The sequence below is a fragment of the Elgaria multicarinata genome, chromosome 3 (genome assembly GCF_023053635.1).
Source record: "Elgaria multicarinata webbii isolate HBS135686 ecotype San Diego chromosome 3, rElgMul1.1.pri, whole genome shotgun sequence".
NCBI classification, from domain to species: domain Eukaryota; kingdom Metazoa; phylum Chordata; class Lepidosauria; order Squamata; family Anguidae; genus Elgaria; species Elgaria multicarinata.
The window spans coordinates 47773680-47791329 of NC_086173.1; the positions used below are offsets into that span (position 1 = coordinate 47773680).

General features: G+C 49.8%; 1 protein-coding gene across 4 annotated transcripts in view; it reads left to right on the forward strand.

Annotated features, from left to right (window-relative positions):
- RBFOX3 (RNA binding fox-1 homolog 3) overlaps nt 1-17650 on the forward strand; it is a 100576-nt gene that overhangs the window by 80303 nt on the left and 2623 nt on the right. For 3 of the 4 annotated variants that reach the window (XM_063123202.1, XM_063123200.1, XM_063123199.1), the window contains exons 2-11: nt 2892-3152; nt 4684-4824; nt 5640-5693; nt 7694-7786; nt 8977-9037; nt 9728-9781; nt 11463-11595; nt 13319-13358; nt 14334-14401; nt 17229-17310. In XM_063123202.1, the coding sequence (XP_062979272.1) occupies nt 2925-3152; nt 4684-4824; nt 5640-5693; nt 7694-7786; nt 8977-9037; nt 9728-9781; nt 11463-11595; nt 13319-13358; nt 14334-14401; nt 17229-17310 (954 nt within the window). In that variant the 5' untranslated portion in view covers nt 2892-2924. The remainder of the gene's footprint in view (nt 1-2891; nt 3153-4683; nt 4825-5639; nt 5694-7693; nt 7787-8976; nt 9038-9727; nt 9782-11462; nt 11596-13318; nt 13359-14333; nt 14402-17228; nt 17311-17650) is intronic. The other variant, XM_063123201.1, reaches the window with a different exon arrangement.

Here is a 17650-nt window from a genome sequence, read left to right on the forward strand (position 1 = left end):
GAATAGTCTCTTTTCATTGTCCCAATGTCAATTTCTCTTCCTGTGGAGTAGGGGAGAAGTTTTAATTACTTATTTACTTGTATAGAAACAAGTAATCCTGCAGGAATAGAAACAGACCCTGGAGCAATTAAGAGAGGCTGTTCAAGGGGCAATTAACTGGCTATTCATAATTAATCCCCTAGCCATGATTAAGAGGAAACAATAAAATGGGTAGGATTTCAAACAGGAAAGTTTTAATTTGCTTTGGAAAGGACCTTTAGTAAACAGTACTTAGTTCTAAGTAAATATTATAGAAAGACATCATCCATGAGGAAGGGCACTGTTGGATAATGTAGCGCTATATTCAGTGTGGTGTGGAGCCTCTGTCTACAAAAAAGGAACACTTCAGCAACACTTCAGGGCTCTAGTGTAGAAGCAACCTTGGATGGTTGCCTTTCCATTTGGAGGTTGCTCTATTTCCACCACCCAGTAAAATAAGTCCCCTTTAATACAGTATCTAGCAAACGAATCCCAACAAGAAAACTACATGTTGTTCTCTATCTGTCTCTATCTCTATCTCTCTCGGTCTTGGAAAACATTTCCTTTTTTTACAGAAGGAAAGGTCCATTTCAGTGGTGCTTTTGAATAAATCATTTTACTTTTCATTTCAGGATAATGTGGCTTTTAAATTTGATCCCTACTGGAAACCAGGAGAATGGAATTAGCTACTGTCCTGTCCTGTGGTGGTTAGGTGTGGATGGCTCCCCTATTTATTTATTTATTTATTTATTAAATTTATACACCGCCTCATAGCCAAAGCTCTCTGGGCAGTTTCCCCTACACATTTCAGAGTAAAGATGGCCTTAATTTGGAAGCATAACCTTTGAACCTAGCAGGTCTGACCTTTCAAAAGATGGCTGCACTTTGGTCAAGACAGTTGATACTTGTTACCTATGGATACTTGTTACCTAGGGAGGTTGTGGGCTCTCCCACACTAGAGGCCTTCAAGAGGCAGTTGGACAAGCATCTGTCGGGGATGCTTTAGGGTGGATTCCTGCATTGAGCTGGGGGTTGGACTCGATGGCCTTGTAGGCCCCTTCCAACTCTGCTATTCTATGATTCATTAATGCAGAGAAGCAAGTATTGTTTCTCAACGCTGTCCTGTTGCCGTCATGCCCAGTCCAGCTCTGTATGTCCTCTGTATGATTTATTTATTTATTTATTTATTTATTTATTTATTATTTTATTTATTTATTGCACTTATATACCGCTCCCATAGCCAGGGCTCTCTGGGTGGTTTACAGAAATTCTAAAATTGAGATAAAAACAAGTATACAAAATTTAAAACTCTAAAACACAGAACATACACACATAAAGCATTAAAAACCGTTAAAAAACTAAACATGTGGGTGATTAAGATGTGCCGCCATATGCCTGGGCAAAGAGGAAAGTCTTAACCTGGTGCCGGAAAGATAGCAGAGTTGGTGCCAGGCGAGCCTCATCAGGGAGATCATTCCATAGTCTAGGGGGCCACCACCGAAAAGGCCCTATCCCTTGTTGCAACACTCCGAGCCTCTCTCGGAGTAGCACCCAGAGGGGGACCTTAGATGTTGAACGTAGTGACCGGGTATATTCACGTCGGGAGAGGCATTCCGTCAGGTATTGTGTAATGATACCTCTGAATATGTCCCCTTCAGCTGGAATAACCTGGAACTGCTCTTGCTGCCATAGGAACAATCCTGCTGGACCTGACCAAAGACCTATCTAGTCCAGCATTCTGTTCCCACAGTGGCCAAATAGATGCCTGTGGGAAGCGCCCTGCCACAAGAGCCAGGAGTAATGCCACGCTTCTTCCTATCTCCACCATGATGGCAGGAGATTCCCCACCACCACCCTTGATGGCAGGAGATTGAAATACCACAAGGAAGCATGTGGGCAAATTGACAGCCCACTTACCTCACCATGGCCAGGGCTGCATACGTGCCTGGTGTTCGAGGCGCACTGCACAAGCATAGAATCTGGTAACTGATACAGAGTTTGACATCCTGAGGATATCGGCTTGTGTTTTTGAAAAAAACAGGGGCTGGATTCAAGGTCTGTCTCCCATGAGAGGAAGGATTCCATTCATGAATACCTAGTTTTTGGAGATCACACACATACACCTCACTGCTCACCCCATTGGGGATGACTTCCTGTGCAGCATTTTCATGGAGCAGGAGGGGCTGCTTGGGAAGTGGGGAAGCCCACTTCCATCAGCACAGTTGATCCGGCTCAAATCTGAATTCAGCCTCTAGTTACTAACTTGAACATGGGAGAAAATCGTCAAGGAAGGCACCTCCCCTCTGCCAAGGAGATGATGCTGGATAGGCCTCCCAAGGGTTGGGGAGTCACATTTGATTGCCCTGGACAACATCTCAAGATGATTGCTCCACCAATGGAATGGATATTTCCCCATCCTATCCTCTCCCTTATATATTCTCCAAATCTGCTCTGGAGGGTGGGGGCACTGCCTTCAGCCACCACCATGCCCTTTTCTCCTTTAATTCTCCCAGTGTTTTCCAAAAGATTTTAATCAAATTTCCTGAAAACCAGGATAAATATGTGCATGCCCGTAAATGTTGTCCATTTGCATCACTTTCTCCCCAACCACACCACTCCCCTGGTCATCATCAGGCAGAATTTGGGTTTATTTACTCATTTATTTATTTGCCCAACACATCCCTGACTGTAGCATGTGGGACACATTTTTTTTATTCCAGTCTCGCACCAGGAGGAGATGACCATAACTCAGATGAGCCGTTGGACAGGCTCGTCTCAGCACTTTTGGAGGGGAAGGAGGAGTGAGCCACTCTCCCCGGATCATGGCATTCCAGGCTCTGAGTCCACCTTTTTCTCTCGTTCTGTCTCTGCAGGGCAACCAGGACGCCACGGCTCCGCCTGACGCAATGGCCCAGCCCTACCCCCCAGCCACGTACCCCCCGCCCCCGCAGAATGGCATCCCTGCAGAGTACGCGCCGCCGCCGCCGCCACACCCGCACCCCGCACAGGACTACTCGGGGCAGAGCACAGTCCCTGAGCACGCCTTGACTCTCTACACGCCAGCACAGAGCCACCCTGAACAGCCCGGCACTGACGCCAGCACGCAATCCATAGCAGGCACACAGACAGTACCGGTAAGAGATTCGGCGCAAAGGCTCCCTGTGAAGGGGAACCGCCCCTGGGATGGCCAAGCCCAGTTGAAGACACCAGCCAGCCAGCCAGCCAGCAGGGGAAGGAGGAGGGTTGGTCTCTCTGCAAGGATGCCAGACAGAAGCAAAGGACTCTGAAGAATCCATGCACCAAATTGGAAGAGCCCAAGGAAAAATCTCAATTAGGGAATGAGGGGGGTGGGGCAAGGGGGAAGATCAAAGCAGCAGCTCAAATCTCCTCCCCCTCCACCCCAGTCCCACATAGAGCGGATTCCGAGATCGCAAGGGATGGAGAGTCAGGACCAAAGTGAGGCAGGGCTGAAGTAGCAGAGGGCTTGGGCAGCAGGAGGCCTTTGCAGCGCCCTGCTGCCCCCCTGGGCCTTTGTGGCTCAGCGCTTAAGTTTCCTGGCTCCCCTCGTGTCCCTAATCACTTGTAATCTACCTGCTTGGCGGCTTGCCAACCCCATCGTGCCAATGATGTGGTTGTAATGCAGCTCCGCGAGGAAGCGCTGAGCGAGCGTTTTCCAGCTGTTCCCCGGTCCCCGAGTGCCAGGCTGGCTGCTGGCCACCCCGCGGCTAGGAGAGCGAGCTCTTCTGCCTCCCCACAGGCTCTTCTGCACATGCAGACCCACACACCAAGCCAGGGTCAAAGCAGCACCCTTCAGCGCTGGTTTTCCTCTTCCCCGGGCATGCGCCTGCACCGCTTCTCAGTCATGCTTACAACCGCCCTGCAATGTAGGCCAGTATTACCCTCTCCATTTTGCAGCTGGGGTGGATGTGGCTAAAAGAATCATGGCTTACCTAAGGCCAGAAGGTAGATGAATGGAGGATGTGAAATTTGGGGCGGGTGGGGGGGAGCTTCCTGGTTCACAGCTCACACTTTTAGCCACTCTGCTGTCTCCATCTGCCACCCATCTTGATATGCCGTTAAAATGTTTGCAACCACATCGTGTCACTTTCAGGTGTGTGTGCAGAGCCCAGTCAGTCACCCAGGGCAAGGATGGGCAACCTGCCACCTGGGGGCCAAATGCAGGCCTCAGCCTAATTTCATGCAGGGGAGGGAAGCCCAACAGGAGAGAAGTGAGGCAGGGGAGGGTGGGAGGTGCAGTGTTGGGGGAAGCTGAAGTGGGTGGAGTGGGGTGAGCCCCTCTGTAAGCTATCAGTTCACACCCCTGGCTAGGGGGAGGAAATAGCAGGAGAGGGAGCCAAAATGAACAACGAGAAGAGCATTGGGTGAGGGTAACCCTCTGCAAGTGATCCGTTCAGATTTCATGTGGCCCAGGATAGATTACCCCTAGGGAATACAGCCCTCAACAGGAAAAAAAATCACCTATACACCATCTACAAAATTTACATCCCCTGGTACTCGAAACCCATTTGCCACAAGCAAAATTGGACTCCACATTGTCCCGTTCTTCTGCAATCGGCCTTTTGCAAGGGGACAGGAGTATTGCACATGCACACAATCACAGCTTGAAACAGTGACGGAGTCGCCGTTTTTATTTCTTTTCCCCAGCAGACAGATGAAGCGGCACAGACAGACAACCAGACGCTACACCCGCCGGAGAGTGGTTCCGACAAACAGCAGCCCAAACGGTTACATGTTTCCAACATCCCTTTCCGCTTCCGGGACCCTGACCTGCGGCAAATGTTTGGGGTGAGTCCAGCTGTTCCCCAAACACACACACACACACACACACACGGTGTTCCTGGTAGTGGTACAGGCAGAGTGAATTTGGTCCCCTGTTGGGATCAAATGTTGCTGCCAGAGTCGCCCCCAGGCCATGCATTTCCAGCAGCCTCCGCACAGTTTCTCCTCATCTTGCTGCTGTTGTACCTCAGAATAGTGTACCAGAGTGCAGGCCAGACCTCTTGCTTTCTTTGTTTCCCCCATGGCTCCTGGCAGGAGCTCCCTTCTATTCTCTTGGATGCCCAGAGCCCTTCAAATGTTGTGATCCCAGCAGGGCCCCCCCAACAGGATTGACCTACCTTCTCACCCTAAGCACAGGTAGAACCGAGCATCTCTCCATTTCAAGTCATGGGGGGATGGATCCAAGACCATTGTTTTGCCAGTGGAGCAGTGTCACTGGTGGAATGGGACTTCCTCCTCCTCTCCCCCATCTTGCAGCCTCTACACACCCTTCAAGATCTGCTCTGCAAGGTTGAGAGTAGAACAACGATCTTGAATCCAGGTGGCTGCTGTGTCAATACTGAAGTGCTTGTCATATTGGAGATGGGTCCCAGTGGCCAAGAGAGAACCAAGTGGCATCTCTCTGGAGATAGTGGCAGACCTCCACATTCTGTTTGTATGCAGTGTTCTGTAGTCTGAGAATGTCCCCAGATTCCAGATGTTGCTCGGGAGTAAATCAAAGCATAAGGGGTTCGTAATATTTCTAAGCTGGGGTGGGAAAGGGTCTGATGACTCCACTTCCATTTTCACTTTCCATTCTCCCTCCTCTTTTACCCCCCCAGCAATTCGGAAAGATCCTGGATGTTGAGATCATTTTCAATGAGCGTGGTTCCAAGGTGGGTTCAACATGTTGATGTCTGGTACAACCCAAACTTCAGAGTAGGTGCGTCTGCCCAAGGGCCAGCCTACCCTCTCCGTTCTTCACTCCTGCCCTTCCCAGGTCTCCTTGCCATTTCCTTTCTGTGCCTCAAGTCACCTCCTAGTTTCTAACCACCTCTTCCCATCCACCCCCTAAAACCACAGATTTAGCATTCCACATTGACATTTTAACCCTGAAAGGGGGTGTGATGAATGTGTGCTCAACTATACAACCACAGTCCCACAATCTGGTGCCCTCCAGATGTTTTGGATTACAACTCCCATCAGCCCTTGCCAGCATGGCTATTAGTCAGGGAATATGGGACCTGTAGTCTATAATATCAGAAGGTTCGGGAATGCTGCCATACAGGTTCTGAATTTGCAATGATCTATATCCAAATAACATTTTAGATGATAAAACTGGGAGCCACAAATCTACAGCTAAGGCAATTTAATGCAGGGAGAGAACCCCCTCTCATGGTGAAACTGGAAATCACTCTACCAAAGGAAAAAGAGAAAATTCTATATTTAAGGCAACTTGGTACAAAGACTTGGAGGAGACAGGGTGGGACATATTTAAATTGTTTTCTTTTCAGAAATAGGCACCCAAAGACTGGATCAACATACTTGGAATTTTGTTTCCAGGAAAATATGGGGATGTTTAGAATTTGGCACAATTTGACATTCCTTCCAGCTCCCAAAGAAGAACACCTTTGCTGCGTTTCTCCAGACCCTGCTGTTCATTCTAGTATTGGCTCTTGAGGCCAAATCAGATTGACGTGGGAGATCCGGGATCCAATCTCCCAGGACCATTTCTAAAGCTTCCATGCAGCAGTGGGAGTGGGAGAGGGTTGGATCAGGAACATGGCACTGTGGGGCGGTGTTCAACCCTTTCCCACACCCATTGTTTTCCTGATTCAACTTACACACACACACACACACTAGCTGGTGTAAAAGGACAGGTGCAATATAGACACCTCTCTATTTTCTCCCCGGCAAGACTCAGTATAGCTTGGGGGAGGCTCAGTTGATGAAACGGCAGGTGGAGGAAAGAGTTAACCATCCTGACCCCTCCCCTGCCCGGCTGCATTTAAGCTCTGAAAAAGACATTAAGAGAACAGAAAGCTGCTCAGTCTTGTCGACCCCGACTGGCAGCAGCTGTCCGGGATTTCCAGCAGGAGTTTTTCTAGCCCTAGCTGGAGATGCCGGGGATTGAACCTGGGACCTCCTGCTTGCAAAGCAGCGGCTCCGTCACGGAACTGTGGCCCCTTTGCAAGAGCCGATCATGGATCTCCCACGTCACAGTCTGATTTGTCTCTTAGTCCTGTTCAAAAAACCGGACTTCCCGCAACCTCCCTTAAGAGAATGAATATAAATCTCTTCAGGTGTTTGCTCTGTGTTTGAACTCCAAGGCGTGATGGAGGGGTCCCCCTCCAGACTCAGCCAACTGCAGATTGGCTTGGGAATGTTGTTGCCGGCAGGCTGGGCATCGTCAAGGGGGCTGGGCTAGACCCAAGCAGGCCAACAGCCCCTTCATGCCTGCAGAAATGAATGGCTGAAGATGGCTTTAAACATCTCTCCAGGGGCCGGGAGGAATCCATGGCAAGCCCAGAGCATCTGGCTCGTATCCACCTGGGGGCCCTTCCCCTATGGGAGTGGTCACGCTCCCTGCCAGGCCTCGTCCCACAACGTTTGACTCTTGGGAATCCAGTGTCTGTCCTGTTCCTCGCAAGCCTTACCCTCCCCTTCTCCTCGCTTTGCCCCCCTTCCCCCCCAGTCCTTGGGGTGGCTTGGGAAGGCCATGCCTTGCCTCTTCTCCCAGATCCTGGGGGGGTTTCTGTCTCTGCTGCTCCTTACTCACCCCTTCTCTCTGTCCTGTCTCTCTGCCCTTTTTCTCTCTTTGTCCTTTTCTCCTCCTCCTACTACCTCTCTCTCTCTCTCTCTTCTCTCCTTTTCCCTTTCTCTCCCCCACTCACAGGGTTTTGGGTTTGTAACTTTTGAAACTAGTGCAGATGCCGATCGGGCACGGGAGAAGCTGAACGGCACCATCGTAGAGGGACGCAAGATCGAGGTGCGAACGATTGCACTGCCTGCTCTGCGTCGGGCATTAGGAGTCACACTTCCTACCCCATCACACACCCCTCCCCACCCCTCTTTTTAACATTTCTGCCTCTGGGGCCTCGCAGGACAAGCCGGCGGGCGAGTGGATGTTGCATGCCCTGTGCTGTTGATTCCCGTTGGTTGGGGGTGAGGGTGGGAGAGCAGAGTGGAAGGGGAGGAAAGCAGAACTTCTCCAGCAAGAATCTCCTGGGAGCAGCCAGGAGTTGGGGCAAAACTAAAGGAAGTAAGAATAAGTATGTTGCCATTAAGCCCCCGCCCCCGCCCCCACCCTGCAAATCTTCCAGGCTTCCTGGATTCGGAAACCAGGCTGAACCTGCAAAGAGTAAGCCTATAGGGGAGACTTCGGTTCTCAAATTGCCACCCGGCTGTGATTCTTGATGACCTCTTGGTTGTTTACCTTTAAAATGTTACACGATGAGCAATTTCAGTGTAAGCAACTTTGGAGGTGCCAGTGCGCAATGTCTTGGCAAAGTCCTGGGAGAGCTGTGGGCCCCTTCTGGCTCACACAGGGGCAGGCGGTGCTATGCCTCGTAAGATGCTTCCAGAACTACCCAGCCTGGTTCGCCAGAATTGTGGGGAACACAGGTAGTGCTCTGCTGTTGACCCTGACATGCACTGCTGATGGAGTTCCTGCCCTTTTGCTCTGTGTTTGGTCTCTGAAGTCTTCCTCCTCTCATGTCACTCTGCAAAGCCTGTCCAGTGAAGGGTACTCCCACCGTGCATGAAGCCCAGGCAGGGCCCTGCATGTTCACTGTGTACTTGACGCTGGGAATGGGGAGTTTCACGAATGTTTCCTTGCAAAGTGCCGAAATCACAGCTAATTCCAACTTTGCACTCCCGCCTGATGGCCGCACACTAGGGAGGGCTGCAGATCAGAAGTCAAAGGCCTTTTGAAAGGAGAAGGGACCTTAAGCGTAGGAAATCAGGGGCCCAGGCATTGCCAGACACGGCACTGCAGGCAGGGGGCCTTCTTTGATGATCACCAGTCCAGGCTCCAGTAGAGGAAATCTGAACCAGATCCTAACCGGCATTTGTGAATCCCGAAACTTTCCAATCCCAGATTCCCTCCAGAGAAGAAGAAGAATATTTGGGTCCAAGGCCTGCCAATCACTAACTGCCTCTGCATTTTTATCTCTCCAGGTCAACAATGCCACAGCACGAGTAATGACAAACAAGAAGGCAGCGAATCCCTACACAAATGGTAATGGAGTGAGGATGTGGCAGGAGGGTGATTGGGCTAGGGCAGAGCTAGCAATTTCGGAATGACGGGGCAGGCCCTTCTGATACATTGCTTCTCCCCCTGTGTGAGGGTGGGGTGCTGGTGACTGGAGAGCAGGGCCAGCCCAAGACATTGTGCTGCCTGAGGCAAAGGACAAGATGGCGCCCCCTCCCAATCCATGTACAAAAGCTGACTGAACTGGCAGATGAATCTGTCTTCCAGCTAATGATGGGACAGTGTTCTCCACTGAACTTGAAGGTAGCAGGCTAACCTAGGGGGTGCAGAGTAGGCCGCAAGGCGTACAATTCTGAACACCTTGCTGCTGCCTCCCAGCATCAGCTGCCTGAGGCAACTACCTCACCCTGCCTAATAGTAGGGCCAGCTCGAAACTGGGCTGAGGATGGGGGGTTAGGGGCCTGGCTTTGTGGTACATCTCAGGGAAAACAGATGACAAAACAGGCGCACATCCTGGTGAAGAAACTGACCCAGAATTCCTCAGGCTCCATGTCTCATGGGCCTGACACGTTGTCCCTCCAAGGGGGAGGGACAAAGAAGCTCTTGCATCCCTCTGGCCCATCTTCCCAGATTGCCAACCCATCCTCTGGCGAGGAGAGTATACGGTAGGCAGGGGTGAGAGTGATGCTTTCCTATCCCCTTGTTCTTTCTCCCCAGGCTGGAAGTTGAACCCTGTGGTAGGCACCGTCTATGGCCCTGAGTTCTATGCAGGTAATGTTTGGATCAGGCCAGGTCCTTGGGCAAGAGAGAATTGTCCCTTAGGGATCTGGAAAGACCACTAAGTCTCATAAGAATTGCCATGCTGGATCTAACCGAGGGTCCATCTAGTCCAACACTCTGTACATGCAGTGGCCATTCAGCTGCCGACCAGGAACCTACAAGCAGGACATGGTGCAACAGCATCCTCCTGCCCATGTTCCCCAGCAACATACATACATACATACATACATACAATATATATATATATGTAGCACATAGCCATCAGGTAGCTTTCTCCTCCTGGAATTTGTCTAACCCCCTTTTAAAAGTATCCAAATTGATAGCCATCACTGTGTCTTTTGGTAGCGAATTCCATCGTTTTAACTATGTACAGTGTGAAATTCTTACTTTCATCTGTCCTGAATCTCCCACCAATCAGCTTCATGGGATGACCCCAGGTTCTAGTATTTTGAGAGAGGGAGGAAAATGTCTCCCTATCCACGCTCTCCACAGCATGCGTAATTGTGTACACCTCTATCGTGTCTCCCCTTAGCCTCCTTTTTTCTAAGCTGAACAATCCCAACTGTGGTAACGTTCCCTCGTAGGGGGGAGGCTCCAGCCCCTTGATCATTTTAGTTGCCCTTTACTGCACTTTTCCCCTAGCAGGACCTAGTGCTGGCTATTTCTGCCAATGAAGAAGGCATAAAGAGGTGATCAAAGAACCAAGGGGGGTATAGTGGTTAGAGTGCTGGACTGGGGCTGGGAAGACCCAGGTTCAAACCTCCACTGAGCCATGAAGTTCACTGGATGATCCTAGGCCAGTCACCATCTCTCAGCCTAACCCAGGGATAAGCAGATCTGGATCTTCCAGTAGATCACTAGATGAGTTGTAGTAAATCAGTAAGGGTTTAGTAATCCTGGTGGTTTAACAAGAGCAATATTGGAGAAGCTATTTACACCCCCACCCCCAGGAAATTAGGCTAACAATGCCTGATCCACAGTAACTAAGATGTAGAATTGTACTTGCATTCACAGGCCAACTCACTGTGTGGCTGATGGGATGCAGTTGGTAGAATCACAGAGTCATAGAGTTAGAAGGAACTTCAAAGGTCATGTAGTCCATCCCCCTTTCAGCCCACCATTTTGTATTTGGCTCTGCTTCCTGTCACTATTTTGCACCTGGCTCCAATTGGTGCAACTTGGGGTTCTTGTAAGAAAACAACCACAAAGTAAATCCCACAAGCCTGCCCACACCTGGGGTAAGCAGCCTCACAGACTGGTTATTGTGAGGATAAAATGCGGAGGGGAGAGAACTACGTCCACTGCCTTGAGTTCATTGCAGGACAGGTGGGTTATAAATGTAATAAAAAATAAAAAATAACTGAAGTGAAGGCTTCAATAGGCCAGAACTGAGACAGTCGTGTAATAGAGCTGTACCGCATGCCTCTTCTCATGGGATTGGTGGTGTTGGGCATTTTTAGGAGCAGGTGGGCCTTGGCGACAGGGAAGGGTTAGGGATGGACTTCTGTGTTGACCTCCTGGCCCCTGATGATGTGCCTCAGAACACCACCAGAGGTGAAGAGAAACAAGCTCTTTGATTCCTCTGTGGAAGACCTCTTGCCTGCCTACATGGGGTTTAGCATTGAGGGTGACTCCAGGGTTATGCTCATGGGTATTGCTTTCTTTCCTGCAGTGACCGGTTTCCCATATCCAGCCACAGGAACAGCAGTAGCGTACCGGGGGGCACACTTACGAGGGCGGGGGCGCACAGTCTACAACACGTTCCGGGCAGCTCCCCCACCCCCGCCCATCCCCACGTACGGAGCGTGAGTATCTGGCAGAGATTGGGCCCTTCGGAAGGGGTGGAGGAACACCAGACTCAGATATAGGCAAAAGGGGGGGCTCCCCTGTTTCCCCTGGGTCCCAGGAGCAAGCGTTAGGTGAGCACTTTTTTGTTACCTCAGCTGAGGCCGCTCTGGGTGCTCTGTGGAATTTTACCGGTGGGGCGGAGTGATGGTTCTAGGCAGTGTCATCTTCCACCGGTCATCCTCCTGTGTTTTTCCACTTCTTCTGTCTTTTGTCTCACCACAGAAAATCCATTAAGGGATAAAAGATGGAATAGCTGCAGCATTGGTAGTGCTAGAAATCACCCTCTAAATTTCTGCCATGATGGGGCCAAGCCCTGGTATGCGCTTAAATTAGATGTCATGCTCACCTAGAGTGGCTAGGATTTTTCTTTTTCTAACGCTTTTATGGGGGGGGGGGAAGGTTCCTGGTCATGCAGTCTAGATTGAAGCAGCACAGGGGCTATCAAACTCCATAAGAAAATGAAAAGTTGATCAGTAGCCGTGCGCACCCAGAAGTGCTGACTTTCTACCTCAGATTTCACTTTGGCTCCGTCAGGAACCTTGTCGCAGTTTCTGAGCTCTGTGCTACAGTTTTCCTATGGGGATATAACCTCCTCCATGTATAGAAATAAGACTTTACCAGTACATGTAAAATGAGGTATGCCATGAGTATATCAGTAGGTGGCTAAAACAGTGCAGTGGTTGCGGCTGCCAGAACCACGTACTGCCACATAGAAGACACTCCTGTGGCACCTCACATATCATGATGCACTCACAGCTGGGAAAGGGTGCTCTATAACCGGGGTGGGCAACCTGCATACCTAGGGCCTAATTCCACATGGCCCTCAACCTAATTTCAACAGCCTTCTGCATAGAGTTCAGATATCTGGCAAGTGTGGTCTGTCCCTCCCACAGTGGGAGGGGAAGAATAGCGGGCAGCAGGGAGAAAAAAGGTGCGACCCACCCATTTTTGGCTCTGGCCTGCCCACAGCTAGCTTTGGCCCCCAACGGAATACTCATGAGAGAGTGGGGCCCTCGAAAGGAATGTGCTTGCCCATCCCTGCGCTGTAGCCATGCGCTTTCTCGAACAAGAACCCACAAATTCCATGGCTGACATAAATTATATTTACGCAGATGTACTTTGCACAAAATATTTATTTGCACGCTCCGGTCTGAAACGGATTGTTTTACATTTTGCGCAGTGTCGGATTTTTTCCCGGCAGCCAGATAAGCATGAGCTGATGCAAGACAGCATGACTAGAGAGGGGGACCGATAGCCACGGTAGCCACGGAAGCTCCAGCCACTGCAGTCAGTCGCTGTTGCCTCCCACCACAAGGGTTAGAAACTTGCTTTTCAAAACACACCGAAAGACTAAGATAAAGCAAACGCTGTCGTCGCGTCCATGTGAACGTTCAAGCAGACGAAGCGTAACTGAGAGTGGCCGTGCCCAGATTCCCCTCAGAGCATCTGCTCCTTCTTGCTGTCCCCCTTGCCTGTCAGGCAGATCATCCCATCCCGCTTGATGACTCGCGCATTTGCATCTCTCCCGCTGTCAAGGCAGAGAAAGGCAATTAACAGCACTGGAAACCAGAGTCACAAAGGTCTGCTTGATGCCAGGGACGGGGCTACCCTTGGAAAGAAATGGGCAGCCCCACGGAACGGACTGAAGGCATACAGCTCTTTCTCTTCTTTCCTTTACAGAGTGGTTTACCAGGATGGATTCTACGGTGCTGAAATCTATGTAAGTCCATCCCTTTCGGTTCCTCTTGTTCATTTCTTAGTTTACAATCCGAGCTGTTGGTTCTCCTGCTACCCCACTGCTCTCCCAAGCACACAGAGGGCCTTTCCCTGGTGCACAGGGACAAGGTGCCCTAGTGGGAAGGCCACCTCCTGTCGGACAGATCTCACCTGCTCACTTTGGCTAAGTGATGGGAACAGGTGGGGATCTTGGTGAGCCGGCACTGGGAAACGGGACGGTTTCAAAAAAGGAGAATGGATGAAAGCTCATTGGCCCGAATTTTGAGAAATAAAGATGGGACGAGAGCCACTCTACCTCTCCTGCAGGCCATCTCTTTTCGATCCTTCCTGAATTGCCATCCATGGCAACCCCGTTGTCGTGACTCCCACAGTGGAAAGAGCCCGAGGCAGCAAAAGAAAGGCTTGAAATAAGCTTCCCCACCCACTTGCGGTGGGAAATCTGGGATGAAAGAGGAAGTGCGGAACAGGGGTGGCAGGAAGAGCTGGGGTGGGGGCGGGATGCGGGTATGCACCCACCTGGCCTGTGCCGTCTTGTACCTCGGCTCCCACAGAGGGCAGGATTTATTTTCCCAGTCCAGTGTCAGCGTGGTGTATGACAGCGGCATTTCCTCTCCATATTTAAAGTGCTCTGGGCAATATTTCAGGCACACGCTGACGGATTTATCAGAGGCGACATCTCGTTAACACTGCCACCCGCCAGGGAGGTGACATTCTCTCCTCAGCATGTTTAATTTCTTCAGGTTAATGTTAGCGAGACCCCCGGGGAATGCTAATGAGACGGGTGTTGGGCTAGTCTGGTGGGGTGGCTACAGGCCTCCCTCCTGGGCTTGGTTAGCGCCTGGTGTGCCCGGCGCCTTTGCTAAGAGCCTCCTGCCTCTGGGCACAGATGCCTCCTGACCTGACTGCCAGGGTAGGCACGTTCCTCACCCTAACATCTTGTCTCTCCTGTTTGCTCCAGGGAGGTTATGCAGCTTACAGATATGCTCAGCCTGCAGCAGCGGCAGCAGCGGCAGCTTACAGCGACAGGTAAGCAGACTTACCCCGATCTTCTGTCTGGTGTGATCAGGCGGCCTCCTAGACACCAGGATTAAGAATGGTGACACACACACCCGACCCCATATCGGGCGATCCTGATAGGGTGCTCCAGGGAGTAAGCAAGGTGGGTCATCATTGCCTTCAGCAAGTAGCATCTCCCACCCCGTGCAAACCTGTTTGCATCCAGGAGGGCCGTCGTGCACACAGCCTGAATATGAAAAAGCAGTCCAGTTCCAAGCCATCGGATGCAGAGAGCTATTCATGTCAGCTCTGCAGACAACATCTGCCCTGGGCTCTGCCGCTGATGCCATTCCTGCACCCATTCCGCTTTCCCCAGGAATCAACTTCCTGTCTTCCCCCTTTTATATCTTCTTGAAATCAATATGCTTTTTGGCTGCTGGACATATCCAGCTTCATATGGCTAGGAACCAGGCTCACTGGGGCTGCAAGTTCTGTAAGGCGGCCTCTGTCACAGGGTGTAAGGCTCGATTACAGGAGTGGGCAACGTACAGCCTGCTGCCCCCCACTGCACCACAGCAATTTGGCAACACACTGATGATTTATTTACACTTAATATTCCTTTCACCCCTTTACTACCTTGCTTGAGCTTCATTAAATTAGTTTAGTGATAGATTATAAGGAAAAGCATTGGAAAGTATCTATTTTTGCCCTGTTTCTGAATGTGGGGGAAACATCTATATGGATTTTCCAGGAAAGATCTACAAGCAGCATACTAGATTCTTATTCAGTTCTACTCCCAAGTCTCTCCTAGAAAACGTATAAGGATTTATTTATTTTTTTAAATCCTAACATAAAATTTTCTAGATCTGTATTATTTCTCAGCAAAGGAAAAGTGTGTGTTTAGCTATACAGTTTGGTTTAAAAGGCATATGCATTTCATCTAATTCATAGACAAGACATAATGAGCCTGTCCAAAAGACACCTTAAACCCTGCTGGTTAAGGCTTTCAGTTAAGCATCAGGGTTTAAGGTGTCTTGTGCGAAACGTTTGCTAAACCCTGCTCACTCACTAACCACAGTCGGACCATCTGCAGCAGGGTTAGCAGCTCTAACCATGGCTTAAATTGTTGTGTATGACAGCATAGCTTGTGGTTAGTACTAACCCCAGAAAACCTCCGTTTCACTAACCACAGAGCCTGAAATGTCATCTGAACAGGCCCCATAAAAGTTGTAATATAAATGGTTAAGAGAGTGAGCTAAGCTTCAAATCTGATCTCAGCCATGAGTGCACAGGATTAGTATTCGTTGAACAATTATTCTCTCAGCTTCCGTCTTTCGATCTGCAATATGGAATAATAACACTGCCCTACCTTATAGGGCTGTTAAAGAATTACTGAGATAATGTATGTGAAGTCGTTTGAACACTGTATAATATTTAGTATTCTTATTCTAAATTCCCATTAGGTTTCACTGCTACTGAATATCAGTCTTAAGTTATTTTAATTCTATTCTTCTTTTGGAATAAGAGTTTCTGAAATTCAGCTTGTTCATTTTCTCTCTTTCTCTCTCAAAATCCTCTTATAATTTTCTTCTCTTGGTTGAAATGATCCAGTACTAACAAAAGATCTGCTCTATTCCCTGCCCCCATTTTCCAAATACAGCTAGAAAACTATTCAATCTCCATTTGCTGCAAACCCCACCAAACCAGTTCTATTCAACTCAACCCCTTTCTCCAGCCAGTTACCACAATGTCTTTCACTCCAGTTTCTCCTTCCTTGATTCAAATAAACACCAATTAACACCGTCTTAGGCCTCACCAAGATTTAGGAGCCAGAGTTGAGATGCCCCCTGTCCAACCGCAGAGAAGACAGGCACGAACTTAATTCTTCCTCTTCCTGCCAATTTCCTTCCAGCTGGAGTTTTACCAGCCTCTGTTGAACACACCTTCTCCCCTCCAAATTGACCCTTTCCAGCGGGAGAGGCAGGGCCGTGACGTGTCGTTCCGGCCAAACAGCTTGGAAAATGGCTGCCTGTTAGAGTGGACGAACCTTGGAGGGATTGACCGATGTGCTGACTCCAGTCTAAGGCAGCTTGAATTCCCAATATGTTCACTGTTCTCTGTGACAACACAGGAGATGGGCCATGGTCTGGGCTGAACCAGATCATCCAGGATGTAGATCCCTAGACCCCTTTTAATGGCACTCAAGGTGGCTAACAGTAAAGTACAGATTAAAAGCAAATCCTTAATTAAAACTTAACATAAAAACAAATAAATTAGAAGCACAATTTAGAACACAATAATAAAAGAAATAAACTGTCCCAACCAATTAACCAATTAAGTTTATATGCCAAAGGACCTGCCTGAGAGGGAGTTCCAGAGCCCAGGAGAGGCCACTGACAAACTGCTTAGATTATCCTCAGATTAAAGTTCTTTCTGCCCCACCTGCTGCCCATGTAGATTCTCCCTGGTTTGTGGCATCTTTCGTTCCAATTTTGTCCCCTGAAAATGTTCAGGGAATTTGCAACCAGGCATATGGAGCAAGATGGGGGATTGGGGGGCGGGGGGGGGTGGCGTTGAAGATCTAGTTTGCACCTTGCTCAACAACCTGATATTTTAAGGCTGTCTGAAGCTTGAAACGACCTCTATGGCTGTGGGGGAAGTCGAAAGTTTGATTGTAAGCTTTGAAGCTCAGAAAATAATACTGCCTTTTCTGTTATGCGCATCATGACTTTTTTAAAATAATAATAATAATAATAATCACGATGTCTGCAGCCTGATTGGTGATTTTTTGAACATTTAGGGTTGGCAACTCTGCGGTCCCCCAGTTTCTAACGCTGCCCCCTGTGTTCGCTCCTAGTTACGGCCGAGTTTATGCAGCTGCAGACCCTTACCATCATACCATCGGCCCTGCTGCTGCCACCTACAGCATTGGCACTATGGTAAGTGCTGGCCTTTCCACCCGGGTGCCTGGAGAGCATGCCTTCTTGGGGTGGGGCAGGCCGCCAAGGGGAAAGGGGAGGGTGTTGGGATGGCCTCCGGGAGCACCTACACTCACACCTCGGCTGCCTTCTTGTTGTCAGTGCCCCACAGGAAAAGGAAACTTGAGAAGGGAAATCCCAGGAGGAGAAGCACACACGCCCAGGGCCTGGCACACACCCTGCTGCCTTCACAGCTGGTGGAAGCACATACACATGCACCTGCTGGCTCACAGGGCTATTACCAGGCTTCTGGACATTTAGCCAGCTTGCCTGGAAATGGTGGCTTCCTGGGAACCCAGTA